At 51.4% G+C, this 25142-nt stretch overlaps 1 protein-coding gene across 4 annotated transcripts in view; it reads left to right on the top strand.

Annotated features, from left to right (window-relative positions):
• The window catches only part of Tln1 (talin 1), a 31071-nt gene extending 11278 nt beyond the window's left edge, over positions 1 to 19793 (top strand). For 2 of the 4 annotated variants that reach the window (XM_006537770.3, XM_006537768.4), the window contains exons 11-58: positions 19 to 120; positions 268 to 344; positions 928 to 1108; positions 1255 to 1368; positions 1475 to 1583; positions 1777 to 1985; positions 2122 to 2220; positions 2581 to 2631; positions 3160 to 3327; positions 3510 to 3804; positions 4390 to 4556; positions 5318 to 5446; positions 5584 to 5700; positions 5786 to 5899; positions 6078 to 6212; positions 6337 to 6465; positions 6628 to 6730; positions 6818 to 7026; positions 7370 to 7489; positions 7673 to 7870; positions 8023 to 8162; positions 8338 to 8431; positions 8515 to 8604; positions 8703 to 8825; positions 10633 to 10776; positions 11169 to 11330; positions 11529 to 11669; positions 11759 to 11940; positions 12083 to 12215; positions 12527 to 12628; positions 12704 to 12874; positions 12967 to 13116; positions 13219 to 13320; positions 13399 to 13518; positions 14636 to 14782; positions 14896 to 15062; positions 15170 to 15353; positions 15443 to 15568; positions 15670 to 15786; positions 16541 to 16726; positions 16809 to 16916; positions 17338 to 17443; positions 17628 to 17752; positions 17877 to 18002; positions 18118 to 18180; positions 18294 to 18476; positions 18986 to 19114; positions 19221 to 19788. In XM_006537770.3, coding sequence (XP_006537833.1) covers positions 19 to 120; positions 268 to 344; positions 928 to 1108; positions 1255 to 1368; positions 1475 to 1583; positions 1777 to 1985; positions 2122 to 2220; positions 2581 to 2631; positions 3160 to 3327; positions 3510 to 3804; positions 4390 to 4556; positions 5318 to 5446; positions 5584 to 5700; positions 5786 to 5899; positions 6078 to 6212; positions 6337 to 6465; positions 6628 to 6730; positions 6818 to 7026; positions 7370 to 7489; positions 7673 to 7870; positions 8023 to 8162; positions 8338 to 8431; positions 8515 to 8604; positions 8703 to 8825; positions 10633 to 10776; positions 11169 to 11330; positions 11529 to 11669; positions 11759 to 11940; positions 12083 to 12215; positions 12527 to 12628; positions 12704 to 12874; positions 12967 to 13116; positions 13219 to 13320; positions 13399 to 13518; positions 14636 to 14782; positions 14896 to 15062; positions 15170 to 15353; positions 15443 to 15568; positions 15670 to 15786; positions 16541 to 16726; positions 16809 to 16916; positions 17338 to 17443; positions 17628 to 17752; positions 17877 to 18002; positions 18118 to 18180; positions 18294 to 18476; positions 18986 to 19114; positions 19221 to 19346 — 6573 coding nt within the window. In that variant the 3' untranslated portion in view covers positions 19347 to 19788. Of the gene's footprint in view, positions 1 to 18; positions 121 to 267; positions 345 to 927; positions 1109 to 1254; positions 1369 to 1474; positions 1584 to 1776; positions 1986 to 2121; positions 2221 to 2580; positions 2632 to 3159; positions 3328 to 3509; positions 3805 to 4389; positions 4557 to 5317; positions 5447 to 5583; positions 5701 to 5785; positions 5900 to 6077; positions 6213 to 6336; positions 6466 to 6627; positions 6731 to 6817; positions 7027 to 7369; positions 7490 to 7672; positions 7871 to 8022; positions 8163 to 8337; positions 8432 to 8514; positions 8605 to 8702; positions 8826 to 10632; positions 10777 to 11168; positions 11331 to 11528; positions 11670 to 11758; positions 11941 to 12082; positions 12216 to 12526; positions 12629 to 12703; positions 12875 to 12966; positions 13117 to 13218; positions 13321 to 13398; positions 13519 to 14635; positions 14783 to 14895; positions 15063 to 15169; positions 15354 to 15442; positions 15569 to 15669; positions 15787 to 16540; positions 16727 to 16808; positions 16917 to 17337; positions 17444 to 17627; positions 17753 to 17876; positions 18003 to 18117; positions 18181 to 18293; positions 18477 to 18985; positions 19115 to 19220 lie in introns of all 4 variants that reach the window. The other 2 variants (NM_011602.5, XM_006537769.4) reach the window with 2 other exon arrangements.
• Positions 19794 to 25142: the final 5349 nt, after the last annotated feature.

Here is a 25142-nt window from a genome sequence, read left to right as displayed (position 1 = left end):
TCCACCCTGTCACTCTAGGACTTTGGAGACTATCAGGATGGCTACTACTCAGTACAGACGACAGAAGGCGAGCAGATCGCACAGCTCATTGCTGGCTACATAGATATCATCCTTAAGAAGGTGAGTGCTTCCACCCAGCCTGAGCCTTCTCGGGCCCTCTGCTCCCTAAGCCAGTCCTCTAGAAACCGGACCCAAGTTCTAGAAAATGGCCACCGACTGCCTCTTACTTAATGGCCTCAACTCTTCTCCCTTTTTTTCTTCTTACAGAAAAAAAGCAAGGACCATTTTGGGCTGGAGGGAGATGAAGAGTCTACTATGTTGGAGGACTCAGTGTCACCCAAAAAGTAGGAAGGGAGTTGGGCTGATCCTGTTCCTTGAATAGGGAAAGAAAGTTGGACTGCACAGAACCACTGGGTGACATCCTTAGACAGTTTAGGCACATTCAGGTGCTTTCAGGCCAGGACAGGTGTTGTCTCCCTAGGAACTGGAGTTCCCTGTGACTGGAACAGTGGTTGTAAGCTGTGGATCTGAGTTCTGGGAGCTAAGCTCTAGTCCTTGCTAGAGCAGCAGGTGCTGTTAACTGCTGAGCCATGGCTCCAGCTCATGGTTCTTTCACTAGGCTCAGGCTAGAACAAGACTTCATTAACCCCAAGTCATGACCCCTTTGGAGGGATCATGTATCATATAACCTGTGTGTCAAATGTAAAATACATTTCAGTTTCTAATAGCAGCAATATTACAGTTAGGAACTAGCAATGAAATAATTTTACGATTGGACGATGAGATATGGTTAGGGATATGGTTTTGGTATGGTAACCACAACATGATGAGAACTCTGTTAAAGGGTCGCAGCATTAGGAAGGTTGAAAAGCGCTGCCCTGAGTCCTAGGGCTGCAGAGGTATTGTAGTTTTTGGTCGTGTCTCCAGGTCAACAGTCCTTCAGCAGCAGTACAACCGAGTGGGGAAAGTGGAGCACGGCTCTGTGGCTCTGCCAGCCATCATGCGCTCTGGAGCCTCTGGTCCTGAGAATTTCCAGGTGGGGAGCATGCCACCTGCCCAGCAGCAGATCACCAGTGGCCAGATGCACCGAGGACACATGCCACCTCTGGTAAGAATGCCCCACCTCTGCCGTGGCACACAGGTCCCTTCCTGAGTGTCATGAGTAAACAGTTTTCTATACTCCTCTCCCCAGCCTCTTACTTCATCCTCGAAGCGTTCCATTCTGGTCTCTGCTCCTCTCTCCCTATCTTTTAGACTTCAGCCCAGCAGGCGCTCACTGGAACCATTAACTCCAGCATGCAGGCTGTGCAGGCTGCCCAGGCCACTCTGGATGACTTTGAGACTCTACCCCCTCTTGGCCAGGATGCTGTGAGTATGGGGTAGAGAAGAAGCCATGGTTTCAAGCTGGGGCTCTAAGGAGTAGAGAGGGTAAGTAAACCAGAGCAGACCCTAAGGTTTCGCCTTGGTCTCTCAGGCCTCCAAAGCTTGGCGTAAGAACAAGATGGATGAATCAAAGCATGAGATCCACTCCCAGGTAGATGCCATCACAGCTGGCACTGCCTCTGTGGTAAACCTGACAGCAGGTAGGCTGGATGCCACCCTGTGTATGTGGGAAGGGGTGGGAGAGCGGGTGTGCACAGCATGGTGTGTGGTGTGCTCCATGTGTGACTACCTTGACTGTGTGGCAAGTTGTGGGTGTGTCCGTCTCTAACTGCAATGGTACTTCCTCCCCGTGTTCCATCTCAGCATCTTCCTCTCTCCGATTTCTGTCTTTAGGAGATCCTGCAGAGACAGACTATACAGCAGTGGGCTGTGCAGTCACCACCATCTCTTCCAACCTGACGGAGATGTCCCGTGGGGTGAAGCTATTGGCTGCCCTGCTGGAGGATGAAGGCGGCAATGGCCGGCCCCTTCTGCAAGCAGCAAAGGGCCTTGCAGGGGCTGTGTCGGAACTGCTTCGCAGTGCTCAGCCCGCCAGCGCTGAGGTCAGAGGCCACAGGGCTGTGGTGAGGGTGGACACAGGGTTCCACCCCGAGAAGGCAGTGTGACCCAGGAGCTAGTGAGACCTGTGGGTCCATGGCCAGCGTCAAGCAGCTTCTGACAGGTGTGCACTCTCCACAGCCCCGTCAGAACCTGCTGCAGGCAGCCGGGAACGTGGGCCAGGCCAGTGGGGAGCTGTTGCAGCAAATTGGGGAAAGTGACACTGACCCCCACTTCCAGGTTGGTGATAAACCCAGCTCCCAGAGCCCCACTCCTAGGAGAGAATCTCTGACCCGAAATCTAGAGCTTAGTCCTTCTTTCTGTGAATTGACCTATCCAAACCAGCCCAATCATGTTTCCAGATATGATACTGAGAACTTCTAGTCCCATGGGGGTGAGAATTCAGAACAAATGTAATCCCCTGGTTCAATTTGCCCTTGATGATGTTCTTAGCCCTGACTCCCCTGTACATAGCCCAGCTTTAAGCTATCTCAAGACACCCCTGCCACACTGAGGATGATGTCCTTCGAGCTACCCCTTCCCTTCCCCCACCCCAGCCAAGTTGCCTCAGCTGACTTTTCACCCTGGATTTCCATACAGATGTGTGTACCCAGAGGGGCTGGGGCTCCATCTTCCCCCGATTCCCCTACGGTAACGGTCTCTGGCCTGGGCCTTCCCAGCTTGGTCTTCTCTGAGCCGCATACACTCGCTTCCACGCCTCTTCCTCACCCTCCCAGGGGAACAGACATGATGGGAGATGGGGAGGCCTAGACTGACAGGGTTGAAGAAAAGAAATCAGATAGGGTAGGACAGGGTCTCGCTCCCAAACCTGCAGATGACTCCTTGCACCCTGAGATTGAGTAGCATGGAGATAGGAAATGCCCATCCAGTGTACCGCCTGCTCCTCCCTCCCCATCACTGTCCGAGTGTATCCGCCTCATGCCTCTCTCCCTTTGGTATAGATTCTGTTTCTGTTGGTGAGGGTTTGTTCTCGGTGAGCGTCTCTCCTTCTGGGTGCTCAAGGTAGAGGGGCTTGGGATAGGTTCTAAATGCTTGTGCGTATACTGTCCTCTGATTGGAATCAGCGGGAATAATGAAGCCGCTTACGCCTGTGAGAAGTGTCCGTGGGTTCTATCTAAGTTCAGTCTCAGGTCTCACTGGCCACTTTCTTGCCCTCAGGATGTTCTAATGCAGCTAGCAAAGGCAGTGGCAAGTGCTGCAGCCGCCCTGGTCCTCAAGGCCAAGAGTGTGGCCCAGCGCACAGAGGATTCCGGGCTTCAGACCCAAGTGATTGCTGCAGCTACGCAATGTGCTCTGTCCACTTCCCAGCTGGTGGCCTGTACCAAGGTGAGCCCAGATTTGCGGTATCCCCTGCCTCTGAATAATATTACCAGCATATGTACACAAACCTCTCATTCTATCTCTGACTCCTGGGGCCTCAGCACCACCCCAGTGACTACCAGGAAAACTGCAGAGACCCATCTCACAGCTCCTCTGTTGCCTGCATGTCTGAAATTCTTTTCTCATAGGTGGTAGCACCTACAATCAGCTCACCTGTGTGCCAAGAACAGCTAGTCGAGGCTGGGCGACTGGTGGCCAAAGCTGTGGAGGGCTGTGTGTCTGCCTCGCAAGCAGCTACAGAAGATGGACAGCTGCTTCGAGGGGTAGGAGCAGCAGCCACGGCTGTCACCCAGGCCCTCAATGAGCTGCTGCAGCACGTGAAGGCCCACGCCACCGGAGCTGGGCCTGCCGGTCGGTATGACCAAGCCACTGATACCATCCTCACCGTCACTGAAAACATCTTCAGCTCCATGGGTGATGCTGGTAAGAGTACTCGCCTCCGGGGAAACAAAAGCCCCGGCATGGGTCCCCCACACCCATGGGCATACCTTATAGATCCAGCCACCCAGCCTCTGAGGATCAGCACAGTGGCCTTTCTAGCTCTGTCCCTCTGGGCTCATTGGTCAGTCTAAAGCCTCCACTTCCCCATTGGTAAAGCAGAAGTATAAGCCTTGTTCTGTTTCCTTGGCGCACTTTAAAAAGAGACCAAGTTTATGCGCAGTAGTAGGTGGCAAGGTGCATGGTTAAGAGCTAGCTAGGCTTGTAAACAGGGAAGGAGACGGGGAAATTAGCCTCTCCACTTCAGCTTCCTACCCCGAACCACTCAAAGGAGACTGCCTCATCCTCTCAAGACATGCACTAGAAATACTAGCTGGAAACTGGCCCTTCCTCTCATGGGACCTCACCGGGAGATCTGTCCTGAGATCTTAACCCAGGAACCTGGACCTCAGGGGAAATCGTTTGAGACCTTTGCCAGTCTCTTCTCTGTTCCGGAAAGCCCACTCACCCTCCTCCCTATCCTCTGTCAGTGTCTCTGGCTTTCTTACCTGCGGCTCTCCTGTGTTCTAGGGGAGATGGTGCGCCAGGCCCGCATCCTGGCCCAAGCCACCTCAGACCTGGTCAATGCTATCAAGGCCGATGCTGAGGGGGAGAGTGATCTGGAGAACTCTAGAAAGCTCCTGAGTGCTGCCAAGATCCTCGCTGATGCCACCGCCAAGATGGTGGAGGCGGCCAAGGTACAAAGTCGGTTTCTCTACAGACCCTGAAGGGGAGGTGGGAGTGGAGAGGGCCAGCTAGGGCCTTGTCTGATGGGATGACCCACCCCAGGAAAGCAGAAAGTAGAAGAGAATAGATAAGGAAACTGCCAGGAAGGTCCTGGCTCCCAGCCTGCAGGTCGGCCACCAGCCAAGCATATAGCCATGTGACTGACTCTCACAGTGCACTCTGACCATGGGGGTCCGCATTCTTCTTTCATGTTGAAGGTCTGCTGTCCCCACTTTCCTTGGGTTGCTGCCACATCTGCTTGCTCTCTGTTCTTGGTACCCTGTGAAGGCAGAGAGCCTTTTGGTTTAGAGGTCTCCACTAGCCATACAGAATAGGATCACATTAGACATTGACACCCCAGGTGTAAAGACCATCAGAGGGGACCACCCGCCAAAGGTCCCCTGGGCTTTGCAACTGCTACAGATTCCTGAGGTCCCTTCTCCAGAGAGTCTTCCCCTCCCCAGGCCTGCCTGCTCACACTGAGTTAATCACACGGAGAGTTCTGTAGGACAGGCGTAGTTCCAGTGAAAGATTCACATCCTAGTGGCAATGAGGTACCCGGGGACCCCACAACCTGTCCTTTCTGAAACAGTTTTCAGCTCTCAGCAGTTAAAGCCTCAGTGAAGGTAATTCGAAATTAGATCAGGAAAACAAATGAGTTTTAAACTGGACTTAGAGGATTGAGAAAAGAGTGTATTTGAATCAAAGTGATGGTGGATGACGCTCCTCTCAGGGAGCAGCCGCCCACCCTGACAGTGAGGAACAGCAGCAGCGACTGCGTGAAGCAGCTGAGGGGCTTCGCATGGCCACCAATGCAGCTGCGCAGAACGCCATCAAGAAGAAGTTGGTGCAGCGCCTGGAGGTGAGGCTGGGGATCTGGGCAGGGTCTGGAAGGATAAATGGTGGATACAGTGGGAGGGGTGCCAGGGATGGATGGTTGCCTTAGGGTGTAGTGAGGGCCTGGGAATGCCTGGCCTTCTCATTCCTCTGTCCTCCCAGCATGCAGCCAAGCAAGCTGCAGCCTCTGCAACACAGACCATTGCTGCAGCCCAACATGCAGCCTCTGCCCCCAAGGCCTCTGCGGGCCCCCAGCCCCTACTGGTGCAGAGCTGTAAGGTAAGCCTCCAAGGGGTGTGCGGGAGTGTGGAGCAGTGAGAAGGAGGGTTCCAGAATATGGTACTCATGACGTTTTGACCTTCAGGCCGTGGCAGAGCAGATTCCGTTGCTGGTGCAGGGTGTCCGAGGAAGTCAAGCTCAGCCTGACAGCCCTAGTGCTCAGCTCGCCCTCATTGCTGCCAGCCAGAGCTTCCTGCAGGCAAGACACTCCACTTCTAAGACCAGACCCTCCCATGTCTCCATGACCTTAAATTTCCCAGTCTGAATATCTGCTATTAGCCAAGACCAAACCTGAGTGCTTACTGTATCCTGACCAGTGTCTGTTCAAAGCTAGAGGGAGGTTGACATACCTCATTTGCAAATGTGTTCTCCAACAGCCAGGTGGGAAGATGGTGGCAGCGGCAAAAGCCTCAGTGCCAACAATTCAGGACCAGGCTTCAGCAATGCAGCTGAGTCAGTGCGCAAAGAACCTAGGCACTGCCCTGGCCGAGCTGCGCACTGCTGCTCAGAAGGTATGGCAGCCATCTAGCTGTGGGACAGAAGGAAGGCGCTGCCCAGAGCACCTGGGCTGGGGAGAAGCCAGACAGAGTAGCCTCTAAGACGGAGGACTGTAACCTCTGCTGCTCACTGCCACAGGCTCAGGAGGCATGTGGACCTTTGGAGATGGATTCTGCACTGAGTGTTGTACAAAATCTAGAGAAAGACCTACAGGAAATAAAAGCAGCAGCTCGAGATGGCAAGCTTAAGCCCTTACCCGGGGAAACAGTGAGTAGTCTTATAAAGCGCCCTCGTTCAAACCCTGAACATCTCAGCAGTGCTATAGAACCATCATTGAAACCGCCAGCCTTCCCCAAGAACTTTCTCAGATGCCCCCTTGCTTCCTCCTCCTCCTCCACCTGAGCCTTCATACCCCCCCCTTATCTGCAGATGGAGAAGTGTACCCAAGATCTTGGCAACAGCACCAAAGCGGTGAGCTCTGCCATCGCCAAGCTGCTGGGGGAGATTGCCCAGGGCAATGAGAACTATGCAGGTATGTCTGCAGGGCTAGGAATAGGGCTGGGGGGACTTGTGGGTAAGGGGCTGATAGAGCAAACCTCTGTTCTCTGTGTGTTCCCAGGTATTGCAGCTCGGGATGTAGCTGGTGGACTAAGGTCACTAGCCCAGGCTGCGCGGGGTGTGGCTGCGCTGACATCAGATCCTGCAGTGCAGGCCATTGTGCTTGACACAGCCAGCGACGTTCTGGACAAGGCCAGCAGCCTCATTGAAGAGGCAAAAAAAGCATCTGGACACCCAGGGGACCCAGAAAGCCAGCAAAGGCTTGCTCAGGTCAGAGGTCGGGAAGGGGCTCCTACTGACCGCTTGCTTAGGGCTCTTCACAAGGCCTGCCTAACAGGGCACACGCTCTTCTGTTTCCTGTGTTCTCAGGCTGGCTAATAGACGTGTGTGTTAAACTAAGGCACAAACCTCCCTGAGCAGCAGGTTGGGGTGTTTGTAGGTGTTTTGGAATGGGTTATTGCTGTGTGTGGCCCTAACCTCAGCTTGTTCAGCTATAAAAGTTACTTCTCCTTCCAGTTTTAGTGTCAGGACAGCTGGTTATCTCCTGTGACCCAGTGTAAAAAGGGGCTCTCCCAAATTACTCCCTCTTTGGCAACCCTGTTTCCCACTTCAGGTAGCTAAAGCAGTGACCCAAGCCCTGAACCGCTGTGTCAGCTGCCTGCCTGGCCAAAGAGACGTGGATAATGCCCTACGAGCCGTTGGAGATGCCAGCAAGCGACTCCTGAGTGACTCGGTAAGAGGACCGGGCATGGCTAACGGAGGACTTTGTGTCTCTGGGCTCATCCTTCGACCCTGCCGTCCCAGATCTGTGTCTTCTCACTATCCCAGGCTTTGCACCACTCCCCGGCCTTCCCTTCCTAAACTCTCCCTTCCCATCACCCCCCTCATCTCTCTGACGTCCCCTCTGGCCCCGCAGCTTCCTCCAAGCACGGGGACATTTCAAGAAGCACAGAGCCGATTGAATGAAGCTGCAGCTGGGTTAAATCAGGCCGCCACAGAACTGGTGCAAGCCTCCCGAGGAACTCCTCAGGACCTGGCTCGGGCCTCCGGCCGATTTGGACAGGACTTCAGCACCTTCCTGGAAGCTGGTGTGGAGATGGCCGGACAGGCCCCGGTACGAAGGGTCTAGTTGAGAGCAAAGTAGGGTATTGAGAATCTAGGTCTGCCCTGCTTCCTTCATGTCTAGTCTGATAGAACTGGATACTTGGGAAAGGGCGTCCTTTTAGAGACAGGCATGACAGAGTAATGTATGCTTCCCTTTAACAGAGCCAGGAGGACCGAGCCCAGGTGGTGTCCAACCTGAAGGGCATATCCATGTCTTCAAGCAAACTTCTCCTTGCCGCTAAGGCCTTGTCCACAGACCCTGCTTCTCCCAACCTCAAGAGTCAGCTGGCTGCGGCTGCCCGGTAAGCTGGAAAGCCCAGCTCTGGGGAGCTGTGAGAAGGCCAAAGAGAAGACATTTCATGAGACACTCTGGGCATAGCAGTAGTAAAGCAAAAGAAAAATATATACAATCCCATGCATACGGGACTCAGGAAAGATGACCTACTCACTCAGTTCCACACTCCCCTCCCCCATCAGGGCAGTGACGGACAGCATCAACCAGCTCATCACCATGTGCACCCAGCAGGCACCTGGCCAGAAGGAGTGTGACAATGCACTTCGGCAGCTAGAGGTGAGCCTTCAGCATGGGAGCGGGACTGAGGAGCCGGCCGGGGCTGAGGGAGAATCAAACTTCATGTCACTCTCCCTACACAGACAGTCCGAGAACTCCTGGAGAATCCAGTCCAGCCCATCAACGACATGTCCTACTTCGGTTGCTTGGACAGTGTCATGGAGAACTCCAAGGTTAGTGGGACGAGGAGCTGCAGAGACAGGGACATGGAAGGTGATGTAACACTGGTGCTCAGTGGGCATGATCAGAGCCTGATTCCACTCTTCCTTAGGTCCTAGGTGAGGCCATGACTGGCATCTCCCAAAATGCCAAGAATGGAAATCTGCCGGAGTTTGGAGATGCCATTGCCACAGCCTCCAAGGCTCTCTGTGGCTTCACGGAGGCAGCCGCACAGGTAATTTCCTAAGGTGGACCCGAGAGCAGCTCTTGCTTCCCATGCATGCCCTTTCTCCCTTTCAAAGCTATAAATCAAGAAGCTCATGTGAGATCTGGGTCTCCCTGGGGGGGGGGGGTGCGGAGGTTGGGGGGGGAGCAGTGGTCATCAGAAGCTGTTGAATGCAACAGTCCTGGTTGCTGTGACTGCTCGGATTACACTGACCAGCTGTGAGGCTTTTACTACTGCTGCTGGGGATTGAGCTAGGATTGAGCTAGAGCCCTAGCCGAGCTACCCCCACCCAGGTGAAGCACTTGTATCAGTTACAGGGGAGGGAGTGTCAGGGGTAGGGTTACTTTTAATCCAAGCACCTGCAGAACAAGTGGATCTCTGAGTTTGAGGCCAGCCTGGTCTATAAAGTGAGTTCCATGACAGCCAGGACCACACAAAGAAACCCTGTCTCAAAACAAAAATAACAAAAAACTGTCCTGAGGGTTTCTTTGAAGCTGTTTTTCTTTCCTAGAAGCCTGCCTGCCATTTTCCCTCACCCTGTCCCTTTGTCTGACTTCCACTCTCCCCACTCAGAGCCAGTGGCTTGACTCTTATTTTTTATTTTTTTAATGTGTGCGAGTATTTTGCTAGCATGTATCTCTGTACCATGTGAGTGCCACGTGCCTTCAGAGATGAAAAGATGGTGTCAGATTTCCTAAAACAAGTTATGGTCTTGAGTCACTAAGTGGCTGCTGGGAATTGAACCCAGGTCTTCTACAAGAACTAGTGCTCTTAACTGCTGTGCTGTCTCTCCAGGCCCAGGCTTGACCTCTAAAACATCTTCCTGGTTTTTTGTTCTTCTCTTATTTTTCGGGAAACATACAGAAGAAAAAGCAAAGCTGTCATATGTTAATTGCAGTATGAATTGACTATTATGATGTCTTCCCATTATTAAAATTAGAAATCTTTGTATCCATCCATTGCCAAAGCTCGGTGGTACTGTTGCTGCTAAGGCCTTAACAGCCTTACTTCTAGAATTGTCTTTTCCTCTTTTTCCTTTTTTAGCAGGATAGTCCTTGGCTGGCCTCAAGCTCACTACGTAGACTAGGCTATCCTCATGCACACACTCCTGCCTCTGTGCGTGCACATATCTTCCACATACTCACACTCCTGCCTCTGTGCGTGCACATATCTTCCACATACTCACACTCCTGCCTCTGTGCGTGCACATATCTTCCACATACTCACACTCCTGCCTCTGTGCGTGCACATATCTTCCACATACTCACACTCCTGCCTCTGTGCGTGCACATATCTTCCACATACTCACACTCCTGCCTCTGTGTGTGCACATATCTTCCACATACTCACACTCCTGCCTCTGTGCGTGCACATATCTTCCATATACTCACACTCCTGCCTCTGTGCGTGCTCATATCTTCCATATACTTCTGTTGCCACTTGGCAGTGCCCTGCACTTGTATTTTTCATTCTGTGACCCACAAACACACACACTTCTAAACTGAAATGAAGCTCACTAAAAATCTTTTTTTGTTGTTTTTTTTTTTTTGAGATGGCGACTTACTACGCACTCCAGGCAAACTCACCATCACCTTTGTCTCCTGGGTATTGGAATTATAGGCAAGCACCACCATACCCAACCTGTGTACCTTTTTAAATAGATTCTGAAATAGTTGGGTCAGTTTAACAAAATAAGTTTGTTTTAAGCTGGGTGACGGTGGTTTCTTATTCCTGCTTCTCTCCCCAGAGAACTGAGAAAGATACATTCTGTTCTGTAACCCCACCTTCCCCTCCTCCACTGTTCATTTCTCCTTAGGCAGCATATCTAGTTGGTGTCTCTGACCCCAACAGCCAAGCTGGACAGCAAGGACTGGTGGAACCCACACAGTTTGCCCGTGCAAACCAGGCAATTCAGATGGCCTGTCAGAGTCTGGGGGAGCCTGGCTGTACCCAGGCCCAGGTAATACAAGAGAACAGGTACCATGGGCGGGCTGAGAAAGGATGGGCAGACTGCAAGAGGAAAGAGGGAGGAGAAGGCAAGATTCGTCCCCCACCTTTCACAAGGGCTTCTCGCCGTGTCTCCTTGTTCTTCTGCATAGCACTGAGGGCACGTCCTCTCTCGAGACTGAGCCCATCCTCCCACTTGTCCCACTTAGATCTTTCTCTATTAATGTATCTGTTGTCCTTTATCCCGCCTCCATGTCCTGTTCATCTTTGAGCACCTTTTTCTCCCAGACCTCCTAACAGACTTCTGAGGTGCCATCCTTTGTCCTCCACCTCTGAAATGGCTCCCTTAGGTTTGCATTCTTCCTTCCGGCTCTTATCACAGCTTTTCTATCTCTGTCTCCTCAGGTGTTATCTGCAGCCACTATTGTAGCCAAACACACATCTGCATTGTGTAACAGCTGTCGCCTGGCTTCCGCTAGGACTGCCAATCCCACTGCCAAGCGCCAGTTTGTACAGTCAGCCAAGGAGGTGGCCAACAGTACAGCCAATCTTGTCAAGACCATCAAGGTTCGACTGTTTGAATTTTCAGGTTCCCTGACCCAAGCCACCTTCTCTGCCTGAGTCTCCTACTCATTTTCTGGGGTCTTTTGCTAGATTCTCCTATCCTTGTCTATCCAGTCTTCCAGTCCTCTGAGCCCTTGAGGGTGGCCTGGGTTTCACTTGTGTGCCCGCTTGCTAAGTCCTAAGGCTCCCTGTTCCCTTCAGGCACTAGATGGGGACTTCACAGAAGAGAACCGTGCCCAGTGCCGAGCAGCCACAGCCCCTCTGCTGGAAGCTGTGGATAACCTGAGTGCCTTTGCCTCCAACCCTGAGTTCTCCAGCGTCCCTGCCCAGATCAGCCCTGAGGTGAGGCACTGCACCAGAGACACCACGAGCCACTTCACCTTCGTGAGCATAAGTCATGAGACTCGCCTCCGTCCCTCCTCTCTCCTCAGGGCAGAGCAGCCATGGAGCCCATTGTAATCTCTGCTAAGACAATGTTGGAGAGTGCTGGAGGGCTCATCCAGACAGCTCGGGCGTTAGCAGTCAATCCCCGAGACCCCCCACGTTGGTCTGTGCTAGCTGGCCACTCTCGGACTGTCTCAGATTCCATCAAGAAACTTATTACAAGCATGAGGTACTGAGGGTTAGGAGGCATGTGTGGCTGGGGACAAACAATGTGGCAGATGACTGAGTTGGAATGAGGTGGCACACTGTCGGAGGGGAGGGGAGGGTAAGTAACAGCCTTTAAAGAGACTTTAAGAGTGATGTCTCTGCAGGGACAAAGCCCCAGGGCAGCTGGAGTGTGAGACAGCCATTGCGGCTCTGAACAGCTGCTTGCGGGACCTAGATCAGGCTTCGCTTGCCGCTGTCAGCCAGCAGCTTGCTCCCCGTGAAGGAATCTCTCAAGAGGTGAGGAGAAATGTGTTGAAGAGTGGAGAGTCCAGGCTCAGGGAGGGTGTGTGGGGGAGAAGGAAGGAGTTCAGAAGAATCTTTACTAAGACATCGAAGGCTGGGATATGCTGGAGCTGGGTAAGGAATTAGATATGGAAGGAAGCCGGGAGCTGGGGTGTAACTCGGTGCTAGCGTATGAAGCACACACGAAGCCCCAGGTCCCATCCCCACGACCATCACATGCGCAAGCAGTAGGAAGGAAGAATGGGGTTCTGCCCCAGAGGGCACTGTTAGAGTTACACTCAGATTTGATGTCTGCTTCCTCCCAGGCTTTGCACACCCAGATGCTCACTGCAGTGCAAGAAATTTCTCATCTCATTGAGCCGCTGGCCAGCGCTGCTCGGGCTGAAGCCTCCCAGCTGGGACACAAGGTACGTAAGGAATCGTGTGAGGAGCTGAGGAGATAGGTTAACAGTACCTGACACTGAACCCAGCGTCTGTTTCAGGTGTCCCAAATGGCCCAGTACTTTGAACCACTCACCCTGGCTGCAGTGGGTGCTGCGTCTAAGACCCTGAGCCACCCACAGCAGATGGCACTTCTGGACCAGACTAAAACGTTGGCAGAGTCTGCCTTGCAGTTGCTATATACTGCCAAGGAGGCTGGTGGTAACCCCAAGGTAGAAAGGAGGCCCAGGGGGCGGGGAGAATAATTGTTAGCACAATCTAGAAAGACAGGAGCTAAAGGCTTTCTTCCCTCATGTCCCCATAGCAAGCAGCACACACCCAGGAAGCCCTGGAGGAGGCTGTGCAGATGATGACAGAGGCCGTAGAAGACCTGACGACGACCCTCAACGAAGCAGCCAGTGCTGCAGGAGTCGTTGGCGGCATGGTGGACTCTATCACTCAGGCCATCAACCAGGTTAGCGCCTCGGGTACCTGCGGACACAGGGTACCCCAGAGGGACTCTGGCACAGAAGCAGTGACCCTGACAGTCTTTCTCCGTTTCATCCCCCTCCCTCAGCTAGATGAAGGACCTATGGGTGACCCAGAAGGCTCATTCGTAGATTACCAGACAACCATGGTGAGGACAGCCAAGGCCATTGCTGTCACTGTTCAGGAGATGGTAAGTTTGGAACATGAGGAGTGAGTGCCCTTAGGGAGCTGAGCTTGGTCAGAACTTCACTTCTTTCCTTATCACCAGGTAACCAAGTCAAACACCAGCCCTGAAGAGCTAGGCCCTCTTGCCAACCAGCTGACCAGTGACTATGGCCGACTGGCCTCACAAGCCAAGCCTGCAGCTGTGGCTGCTGAAAATGAAGAGGTAAACATGGAAGCCATACTGCCTTCTCTCAGGAGATTCCAGTTCATGGCCCTTGTTCCCCTGGCAGCTCCCAGGGCTGTCCCACGCTCCCTCACTCTAGTTAGTCAGATAAAAGGTACACCTTCAAGGCCACTCCATAGAGGGTGAGCAAGGCTGTGTGGACGTAAAGGATCAAAGCCTTCAGTCACAGGTCAGAGGGATCCATAGCTCAGAATCCACCGGCTTCTGGCTTCTGCTTCTCTAGCCTCTGTCAACCCTAGTGAGACCTATGGCACCGCCTCTGCTGGGCTGAGTCTCCTCCCTCCCAAGTACCTCCGTGTGGCAAATTCATGAGGCTTATCCTTGCTTAAGCTCTTGGCTTTTCCTTCCAAGAAAGTGAGTAACTGGATCTTAGTAGGGCGTGCCTAATTCCCAGACCCTCCATAAACCCAAACAGGCTGGATCATAGTCTACGGCTCTGATTCAAATAACCAAGCATAAGTGCGTCTCTCCCTGCTCTGCACGGTGCTTAGCACAGTCCTCACCGTGCGGTGCCTTCTCTCACTATTTCCACGTGAAGCAGGGGACTCGTGCTTGACTATGAAAGCAAAAAAAGCTGTGCAGGGAATATTTTCTTGGAACTCCGTTAGTCTGTGGTACATGTTTCTTTTTTTCTTTTTCTTTTTTTTCTTTTCTTTTCTTTTTTTTTTTTTGGTTTTACGAGACAGGGTTTCTCTGTGTAGCCTGGCTGTCCTGGAACTCATTTTGTAGATCAGGCTGGCTTTGAACTCAGAAATCTGCCTGCCTCTGCCTCCCAAGTGCTGGGATTAAAGGCGTGCGCCACCATCACCCGGCTACATGTTTCTTTTTAAAGTTTGTTTGTTTATTATTAGTGTATGTGTGTGTGCGGTTTGTGTACATGTCATTTAGAGGTCATATGACAACTTGGAAGAGTCAGTTTTCTCCCTCACTGTGAGTTCCAGGAATCTAACTCTGGTGACCAGGCTCACACAGTGTTCTACCCACTGCTCCATCCCACTCATCCAAGTTTTTGAGCATCCTTCATGGTTCCTCTAGGTGCAGTGGAGCCTTCTGAGCACTCTCAAAATCACCAATGTTCCCTCTCTGTTATTCACAGATAGGCGCTCACATCAAACACCGAGTACAGGAGCTGGGCCATGGCTGCTCTGCTCTGGTCACCAAGGCAGGTGCCTTGCAGTGTAGCCCCAGTGATGTCTACACCAAGAAGGAGCTCATAGAGTGTGCCCGCAGAGTGTCAGAGAAGGTGACTGCTGATCTCCTGGGGCTGCGTGTCTTTCCCATCTCTGTGTGCCTCCCCAGTGCCTGTTCCTTGTCCTCTCAAGCATGGGTAACTTTGCCCTTTCCCTTTGCCTACAGGTCTCCCATGTTCTGGCTGCACTCCAGGCTGGGAATCGTGGTACCCAGGCCTGCATTACAGCAGCCAGTGCTGTGTCTGGTATCATTGCTGACCTCGACACCACCATCATGTTCGCTACTGCTGGCACACTTAACCGTGAGGGTGCTGAAACTTTTGCTGACCACCGGTGAGCAGGGGACTGCCCGGAGGGAGGGAGGTTGGCGCGGGCCCAAGGAAGACTGGGCTGGAGGTTGGGACTCTTGAGGAAAGCTGACCAGGCTGGGGCCTCCCCAGGGAGGGTATCTTAAAGACAGCAAAGGTTCTTGTGGAGGACACCAAGGTCCTAGTGCAGAATGCAGCTGGGAGCCAGGAGAAGTTGGCACAAGCCGCCCAGTCCTCCGTGGCCACCATTACCCGCCTCGCTGATGTGGTCAAGCTCGGTGCAGCCAGCCTAGGAGCCGAAGACCCTGAAACTCAGGTAGCTACCCAACATCCCTAACTCTGTCCCAAGCCTCACTTCCTGTTGCCCTTCCCCCCTCACAAAGCAGAGTAATGTCTCCCACACAGGTGGTGCTGATCAATGCAGTAAAGGACGTAGCCAAGGCCCTGGGTGACCTCATCAGCGCTACGAAGGCTGCAGCGGGCAAAGTTGGGGATGACCCTGCAGTGTGGCAGCTCAAGAACTCTGCCAAGGTGGGAAGCAGTGAGGAGCAGCAGCAGGAGGGATGGGGATGGTTAACACACTTCCTACTGCTTCTAAAGATGGTCTCCTCCCATTCCACTGCTGCCCTCAGGTGATGGTGACCAATGTGACATCATTGCTCAAGACAGTGAAGGCTGTGGAAGATGAGGCCACCAAAGGCACACGGGCCCTAGAGGCAACCACAGAGCACATACGTCAGGAACTGGCGGTAAGCACAAGCCAGGGGCACTGGGTGATAGGCTGTGAGTGAGGCCTCTCCTGCATTCCTCAGCGCTCTGCTTGCTCATTACCATACTTCCCACATCGCCACGTCTCTCTGCTGAGCTGCATCCTGGCCAAAAGGCGCTGCTCAAATTTGAGTCTCTCCTCAGACAGAACCATGGCCAGCACTGCTCTGTATTGGCTTTGATATAGGAATATCTGCAGGGACTTTACCCACAGTAGCTACTCTAGAAAAGCTTTTTGCAGCTCACAGAATCCACTAACCAGGCTCATAAGGGCTCACAGAGATTGAACCAGTGATCAGGGGACCTGTCTGGATCTGACCCAGGTCCTCCGCGTGTATGTTCTGGTTGTGTAGCTTAGTGGTTTTTTGGGGTTCCTAACAGTGGGAAGTGGGGGTGTTGGCTCTTTGGCCTGTTTTGGAGACCCTTTTCCTTCTACTGGGTTGCCTCATCCAGCCTTACTATGAGGATATGTGCCTAGTCTTACTATAACTTGATATGCTGTATTCGTATTTGGTTGTTATCCCTGGGAGGCCCGCTCCCCAGATCTGGGGGAGGGGGGAAGTGTGGGGGAGGGACTGGGAGGAGAGAAGGGAGAGGAAATTTCTGTTAAGAGAAAACAATAAATAAGAAAGAGAAGAAAAACTCTTTTTGAACACGTGGATGTTTGAACTAAGTCATGACTGTTGCCTTCCCATCTTGGACACCATAAAGTCTTTCTTCTTTTTTTTCCAACAGGTCTTCTGTTCCCCAGAGCCACCTGCCAAGACCTCTACCCCTGAAGACTTCATCCGAATGACCAAGGGTATTACTATGGCAACAGCCAAAGCCGTTGCTGCTGGCAATTCCTGTCGACAGGAAGATGTCATTGCCACAGCCAATCTGAGCCGACGGGCTATTGCGGACATGCTTCGGGCTTGCAAGGTAGACATGCGGGTAGTGAGCTAGGCTTCGGGGGGGGGCGGGGGTCTGAAGCTCTAAAGCTAACCTGCTGCTCTGGGGACAGGAAGCAGCTTTCCACCCAGAAGTGGCGCCTGATGTACGGCTCCGAGCCCTGCACTATGGCCGGGAGTGTGCCAATGGTTACCTGGAACTGCTGGACCACGTGCTGCTGGTAGGGAGGGAGGGAGGGAGGGAGGGAGGGAGGGAGGGAGGGAGGGAGGCGCCGCTCCTCCTCACACCAAACCCACCCATCACCTGTCTCCAAATCATCCTCATTTCCAAACCTTCTTCCTGTCTTGGCTTCTCCCACTTACGTCTTCCTCTTCTCTTTTCTCCTTTTCCCACCTGGCCTCCCCTCTCTACCTTCTCCTCTCATCTCATCACTCCTTGCTTGTCAGCCGGTGAGTGGCACCCCACACTCTTCCCTGTGTGGAGCCTGATGCACTGTGTGCACCTGAGCAGGACCTGGTGTTTAAGGGCTGTGCTGTGCGGTGCACTAGGGACTGTGGTTGGGAGCATGGCTGCCCTGTTTCACAGGTGAATGTGAAACCTAGGACCTGATGCTCTTTGTCGTGCGCTCTGTCCCCACACAGACCCTTCAGAAGCCAAACCCAGACCTGAAGCAGCAGCTAACTGGACACTCAAAGCGGGTTGCTGGCTCTGTGACTGAGCTCATCCAGGCTGCTGAAGCCATGAAAGGTAAGAAGTAGTGAGAGACAGGAGGGAAGATACGTTCTTGTCATGGTCCAATCTCTGCTTCCTGGTTGGCTCTGAGCTAGCCTGTGCTTCTGGTCCTCATAGATGAGGTGTTGCTAAATGAACTCCCCAGTGCCTCCGAGCTCCCTGCCCTGCCTCAGCCTCCTCTCCTGCCTTCGTCCCACAGGAACAGAGTGGGTGGACCCAGAGGACCCTACTGTCATTGCTGAGAATGAACTCTTGGGAGCCGCAGCCGCCATCGAGGCTGCAGCCAAGAAGCTGGAGCAGCTGAAGCCCAGGGCCAAACCCAAGGTCAGGGCTCCTCCCTCCCCTTCCGCCTGTCACAGCGGCCAGAGGTCTCCACCTCTGTCCCTTTCCTTTCCATGACCCTCCCCCCACCCCGACTCCCCATCCCTATGTAACCTTCTCATTCCAGGAGGCGGATGAGTCCTTGAACTTTGAGGAACAAATCCTAGAAGCTGCCAAGTCCATCGCTGCAGCCACCAGTGCACTGGTAAAGGCTGCGTCAGCAGCCCAGAGGGAGCTGGTGGCTCAAGGAAAGGTCAGTACTTTAGCACCAGAGGAATGAGGACAAGGCGCTCACACCCTTAGCCTCACAAGTCGCTCTGAAGTAGGGACAGCCTAGGTCTAAGAGGACTCCCTTCTTCCTTCTGCAGGTGGGCGCCATTCCAGCCAATGCACTGGATGATGGGCAGTGGTCGCAGGGCCTCATTTCCGCTGTGAGTGTCTAACACCCAGGGTGTCTTTCCGAGCTGGGTAAACCTGAGGAGGCTGGGGTGGAATGGACCAGAGCAAGAGGCATACTCTAATCTTAACTCTTTGTCCCCATTAGGCCCGTATGGTGGCTGCGGCCACCAACAATCTGTGTGAAGCAGCTAACGCAGCTGTCCAGGGCCATGCTAGCCAGGAGAAACTCATTTCCTCAGCCAAGCAAGTAGCTGCCTCCACAGCTCAGCTCCTGGTAGCTTGCAAGGTCAAAGCAGATCAGGACTCTGAGGCAATGAAACGGCTCCAGGTAAGAAACTGAGTGACGCACTGTCTCGCTGCTACACTGCTTTAAAGCGCCGTGCTGAGGGCCTCTCGTCTCCTGTTGCTAATGGTAAGAATACCCTAACAAGAGCAGTTTAAGGGAGAGAAAGTTCATTTGGCTCATGATTCTGGGTTATAGACCATCAATGCTGGGGACTCACGGTAGCAGGAACTTGAAGCAGCTCGTTCAGGTACATTCACAGGCAAGAGCAGAGAGCTGTGAGTTCATGGCTGCATGCTAGTGTTCAGCTTTCCCTCCTCATAGAATCCTGAGTCCCCTGCCCAAGGAGTGGTGCCACCCACGGGTGCTAGCTCTGCCCCTGAATGCAGTCAAAACAGTTCTGCACAGGCCAGCCTAATCCAGACCGTCCTTCCTTGAGACTTCCTCCCTTCCTAGTCCTGTGGAAGGCTGATGGTTAGCACTGTGTAGCCATGATAACGGTCTCTGAACTAGAACCCTGAGTTCTCAGGAGTTGCTGTTTGCTCCCTCTGCAGGCTGCTGGCAATGCAGTGAAGAGGGCCTCAGATAACCTGGTAAAGGCGGCCCAGAAAGCTGCAGCCTTCGAAGACCAGGAGAATGAGACGGTGGTGGTGAAGGAGAAAATGGTTGGGGGCATTGCCCAGGTGAGCCTCTCAGAAGACACTGTTGGGGACAGTGTTACCTGCACTATCCCCCTGCCTCTGCCCCCAGTGCACATCTTTCTGAGTCGCTTGGCCCTTCATCCCTCAGATTATCGCAGCACAGGAAGAGATGCTTCGGAAGGAACGAGAGCTGGAAGAGGCTCGGAAAAAGCTCGCCCAGATCCGGCAGCAGCAGTACAAGTTCTTGCCTTCAGAGCTTCGAGACGAGCACTAAAAAAGCCCTGTGTATTTAATGCAGACCCAGCCCAGAGACTGTGCCTGCCACTACCAAAGCCTTCTGGGCTGCTCAGGACCCAAGCTGCCCAACCCCAGCACTCCCCCAAAGTGCCTGCCAAACCCTGGGCCTGGCCCTGCCCAGTCCCACTGCAAGCCGTGTCCTCTCCCTGACTCCCAAGTGCCTTTGCACCCTAGGGCCCCTAAGTGCCTGCCCCCCTCCAGAGTATTAACGCTCCAAGAGTATTATTAATGCTGCCGTACCTCAGTTTGAACCTGCCAGGGCCCCAGCTGCTCCAGCCTGCCAGCAGCTTCCAGCCAGTCCCCACGGCCACGTCAGCTCAACTCATCCCTTTTTGATACTATATCCCCTACCCAGCTACCTATGGGGCTTGAGGGTTGTAAACCCAAACAGGTCAGACTCCAATAAAGGTGATTCTACAGCTGCAGCCTGGCTTTATGAGGAGACGGGAGGTCTTCCTCAGGGACTCTGGGGGAGAGTGGGAGTCAGTCGATGAGAACAGGCTGCCTGCCAGGCCCTTTCTCACCCTGCACCCAGCGGTCACCCTGCTTGGGGGACTGCCTGCAGAGCCACTGTCCATGCTTAAGCTCCAATGCCCCGGGACAGCACCTGTCGCTGCTCTCTGACCAGTACACCTTATTCTTCTCAACCAGGAGAGAGTACAGAAAGAGGTTCAGATTTAGTCTGTGGCCAAATTCCATTCTTCAAAAGCAACTTCAAAGGAACAGGACTAAAGGGCTGGAGAAAGCTCAGCAGCGCTGGCTGCCCTTGCAGAGGATTCAGGCTCAGTTTCCAGCACCCACACAGCAGCACACAACTGCCTGTAGCTCTAGTTTTGGGGACTTGAGTGCCCACTTCTGACCGTGTGTTCCTTCACATAAACTCACAGAAGCAAGTACACATTAAATAAAGAAAGACAGGAATATAGATGTCTGCTTCTGGCCCCTACGGTACACACAAATCCTTTTTTAAAATTGTGCACGTGCTTGTGTGTGTAAGATTGGCTGATGCAGTTATTGCGCACAAAACCCAGGCTCTGGCTTCTCCATCAGTATAATTGTTGATAGGGTTGGAGTGCTCCTGTCAAAAACAGGTGAACTTGATCTTGTCTGAGACTTTATAGTTAGAGGGGCAGAGCGCCACCTAGAGGCCAAGCAAGAGTTGGTTACTGATGGTAGCTGCCTGGCTTATCTGGATATTCGTTTCACAGAAGGAACCAGTCAAGGAGGTATTTACATACCGTCTTCAGCTTTTCTCTGCACTTGCCGTCTCTGCTCAAAGCATGACAGTCCTCTTGTGTTAGCGAGTGTTTTTATGTGGTTTTTTTTTAGCCAATCCTGCTGCCCAGTGTATTTCAGTATTTCTCTTACCAAGTAGAAAACAGTGCTCATTTGCTGCCCCTCTGAGTACCTATCACCATCAACTTCCTCCCATTCCAGCGAGTTTAAAGTGGATGGAAATACTTAATGTCCTCCCCAGGGAAGCCCATTAGGGACAGTGCCAGCTTCCTGCCATTGCTCCTGTCTCCTGTGATTCACCCATTCAATATTTACTAAGCCATGCCTGTGCTAAGCACTGGAAAATCAAAATGCATTATCGCTTCTCTGACACACAGACTGATAACTCCACTGCACACTGCTGCGGGCCCTGGGCCCCAGATTCAATGTCATAATACTGTGACTTGAGGGCCTAGGAGATGAAGTCTCTTCCACAGCCTCCCACGTGAACTGTAATCTAAACTGAGCTCTAGCTACAAGCCGGGACAGCTGCTCACTCCGGCCGGCCGGCACTTCCTCATGCTGTCCTCAGGAACAGCCACCAATCATGCACATCTCCACAGCCATAGCTTGGAAGTCTGGGAGGATGCTCCAGCAGCCTCCGCTGCTCTTCAGATGAGGTCCCCTCTCTGGAGACTCCAAGACCCTCTAAGCTATCTAGATGTCAAAATTAGTTTCATAATGAAGCTCTGAAAAGAACTCTTTCACAGCCTCAACATAACATAGTGCAAAAATACTATGGAGTAAAGCCATCTCAGCACAGAATAAGCCAATGGCCCCAGATCACACTAATGGTCATATAAGACGTAAATGCAACTTCATTTAAGAAGGTTCTTTTTAGTTTGTTTTGGTTTTTTTGGTTTTTTTTTTTTGTTGTTGTTGTTGTTGGTTTTTTTTTTTTTTTTTTTTTTTGAGTCAAGAGTTTCACTATGTGGCTTTGGCTAGCCTGAAACCACCGGCTTCTGCCACTGGGGGGGGGGGGGGGAGCAGGGATTGATGATGTAGACCGACACATCCTACTTATTTAAGAATGCTCTTGAACAGAACAGTGACTTTAATTCCACCACTCAGGAGGCAGAGGCAGGCAGACCTCTGTGAGTTCGAGGCCAGCCTGGTCTACAGAGCAAGTTCCAGGACAGCCAGGGCTACACAGAGAAACCCTGTCTTGGAAGAAAAAAATTGTTCTTGAGTATCGTAGACATATTGACACTTCCCTGTAATTCCAGTATGAGGCAGAAGAGTCAAGAGTACCAAGCCAACATAAACTATATACTATATGAGACCTTTTCTCAAAAGAAAAAAGTCCCGGATAAATTATAAAAACTAATTTTACTGTCTTAGAGATTTTTGGTGTGTGTGCACTTAATGTGTATAAATATAGCATGCACACATACAGAAGTATGTGCATTTGAGGTGGCCAGAGGACATTAGGTGCTCTGCTCTATCCCACTCCATTTTATCCCCTAGAGACTGGCTCTGTCACTGATCCTGGCCTAGGCTGGTATCTCCACCACCCACAATGCTGGGGTTAAAGGTGCATATGAGGGCCACACCTAGATTTTTATGTTGGTGCTGGGATGTGAACTCCAAGCCTCATGCTAGTTCAGTAAGTTCTTACCCATTAAGCCATCCCTCCATTCTCAGGGCTGGGGAGATGCCTCAAACATGAAGACCTAAATTTGGGTTCTGCAGGCCAGATGTAAAAGCTGTGTGTGTGTGTGTGTGTGTGTGTGTGTGTGTGTGTGTGCACCCCACTGCTGGAGTCAGAGGCAAGAACTCAGTGAGCCAGCCAGTCGAGCCCAAGCAGCTAGCTCCACATTCAGTACAAGATCCTGTCTCAAAAATGAAACAGGGCTGGAGCGATGGCTCAGCGGTTAGGAGCACTGACTGTTCTTCTGAAGGTCCTGAGTTCAATTCCCAGCAATCACATGGTGGCTCACAACCATCTGTAGAGAGATCTGGCGCCCTCTTCTGGAGTGTCTGAAGGCAGCTACAGTGTACTTACATTAAATAAATAAATAAGTCTTTTTAAAAAAAATGAAACAAAACGCATAATAAAAATAAAGCAAAGGACAATAAAAGATACCTGACATCCGTCTCCGGCCTCCGCACTGCAGGCACAGGCGAGCATACACACATCCAAATAGGCAGGGCCAGGCAGGGTATCATGAAAGCCAGGCTGGCCTGGCCCTCACTGTATAGCCAAGGATGCCTGAATTTGATGCTCCTCTCTCTAAGTCTAAAGTGCTGGGATTACAAGTGTGTGCCATCATACCCAGTTTATTTGGTTCTGGAGATTGAACTCAATGCCTCATGCCTCATGATGCTAGTCAAACACTCTACCAAGCAAACTACATCTTCTGCTCTGAATCATGATCTTTTATTTAAAGAAGGGTCTCACTATGTAGCTCTGGCTAGACTGCAACCTGCTATGTATATCAGTCTGGCCTTTGAACTCGTAGAGCTCCACCAGTCTCTCCCTTTCAGGTGCTGATTTTTATATGACGTTCATGTGTATTCGCCCATGTGTGCTGCCCCTCAGTGTCTTATATGGGCTTCACATGTGTGAAGTACCTGCAGAGGCCAGAGGAGGGCGCTGTGGCCTCTGGAACTGAAGTTACAGCCAATTATAAGCTACTATGGAAACCAAACCTGGGTCTTTTGCAAGAGCAGCTCCTAAGTAAAGTGCTCTTTACTTAGGAGCCAGCTCTCCAGCCCTAAATCTTAAATTCTTTTCTCCCCTTAAACCTTCTATGTGCATTGTTGGGTTTTGCTTGCGTGTATGTCTATATGAGGATGTTGGATCCTAGAACTGGAGTTACAGTCAGTTGTGAGCTGCCATGTGGGTGCTGGGAATTGAACCTGGGTCCTCTGGAAATGTACCCATGACTCTTACTGCTGAGCTAGTCCTCCAGCCCCTGGATCTTCATTCTTAAGCAAAAACGTTTCTTTTCTCTCCTTTCCTCTCTCTCTGTGTTATTGTTGCTATAGTTGTTTGAGACAGGGTCTCATGTAGACCAGGCTGGCCTCAAATTCACTGTGTAACCAAAGCTGGCCTTGAACTCCTCAATCTTCTGTCTCTACCTCCCAAGTGCTATGACTTATGACCATGTTAACTTCGTCTTTTCTGTAATCCTTCTGATGAACTCTGAAGTCTGCTCGGAGCAGTTCTGCATACTGAAGTACGATGGCTTTCCTGAGAAAAAGCAGGCCATTTTTAAATGTGACCCGTTTGGTGTGATCATGTACAGGTGTGTGTGTAAATAGCATGCTTTCTAGAAGAGTGACTGACAAAGTGTGGTGCTCAGACTTGGATATCTGGTAGACTTGTTCTCAAAAAGGAATGATGGCTCTGTCACTTCAGAGAAAAACCTAACAGATATAAGCCAAATTTTCAAGTGAAAATTCTAATTTTGAGTAACTTTTCTCTGACACTATGACTTTACAACTTAACCAAACTTAAAACATAGTTGAAGAGTCTCCAATGAAACAAATCAAGATATTAAAGAATGTGATATTTTGGTATAGTGGATTTATTGAGATATGTTAACATTTGCAACATCTGTGTGGCTCAGTGAATCCGTATTTTCCAAATAACCAATTAATGACATAACAAAATTATGTTTGAGTACATCGTTACCCAAAAAGAGAGGATAAGAAGTTCCAGGTGGACATGGTGGCACACACCTTTGATCCCAGGCAGAGGTGGCCAGCCCAGTCTACATAGCAAGTTCCAGGTTAGGCAGGGCTACATAGAGAGACCCTGCCTTAAAAATAGATAGATAGATAGGTAGGTAGGTAGATAGATAGATAGATAGATAGATAGATAGATAGATAGATAGATAGAATTCAAGGCCATCCTCAGTAATTCAAGACCAGACAGCGTGGGTAGGATCATGAGACCCTGTCTCAACCCTTTCCCAGATAACAAAAATATCATAATTTCTTGCCAACTGGTGGTGGTGCACGCTTTTCATCTCAGCACTTGGGAGGCAGAGGTAGGTAGATATATGTGAGTTTGAGGCCAGCCTGGTCTACAGAGTGAGTTTCAGGACAGCCAGGGCTATACAGAGAAACCCTGTCTCGAAAGTAAATACATACATATATCATACATACATAAATACATTTGCCGTGCTTCACTAGTTTGAGGTAAGAAGATTTACTCTTTTATTTTTTTTAAAGATATTTATTTTATGTATATGAATACACTGTAACTGTCTTCAGACATACCAGGAAAGGGCATCAGATCCCATTAGAGATGGTTAGCACCATGTGGGTGCTGGGAATTGAACTCAGGACCTCTGGAAGATCAGTCAGTGCTCTTAACCACTGAGCCATCTCTCCAGCCTGATATACTTTTTTTAATCCAAGTATTATTTATATTAACATGGTAGTGTATAATAGGGGTATATGTGTGTGTTGCTTTGTCTGAGATAGGTCTAACTGTAGTCCAGGTTGGCTTCAATCTGGATATGTAGTGGAGGATGACCTAGAACTG

The sequence above is a fragment of the Mus musculus genome, chromosome 4 (assembly GCF_000001635.26).
Source record: "Mus musculus strain C57BL/6J chromosome 4, GRCm38.p6 C57BL/6J".
Taxonomy (NCBI): domain Eukaryota; kingdom Metazoa; phylum Chordata; class Mammalia; order Rodentia; family Muridae; genus Mus; species Mus musculus.
This window is presented reverse-complemented; position numbering and strand designations above follow the sequence as displayed.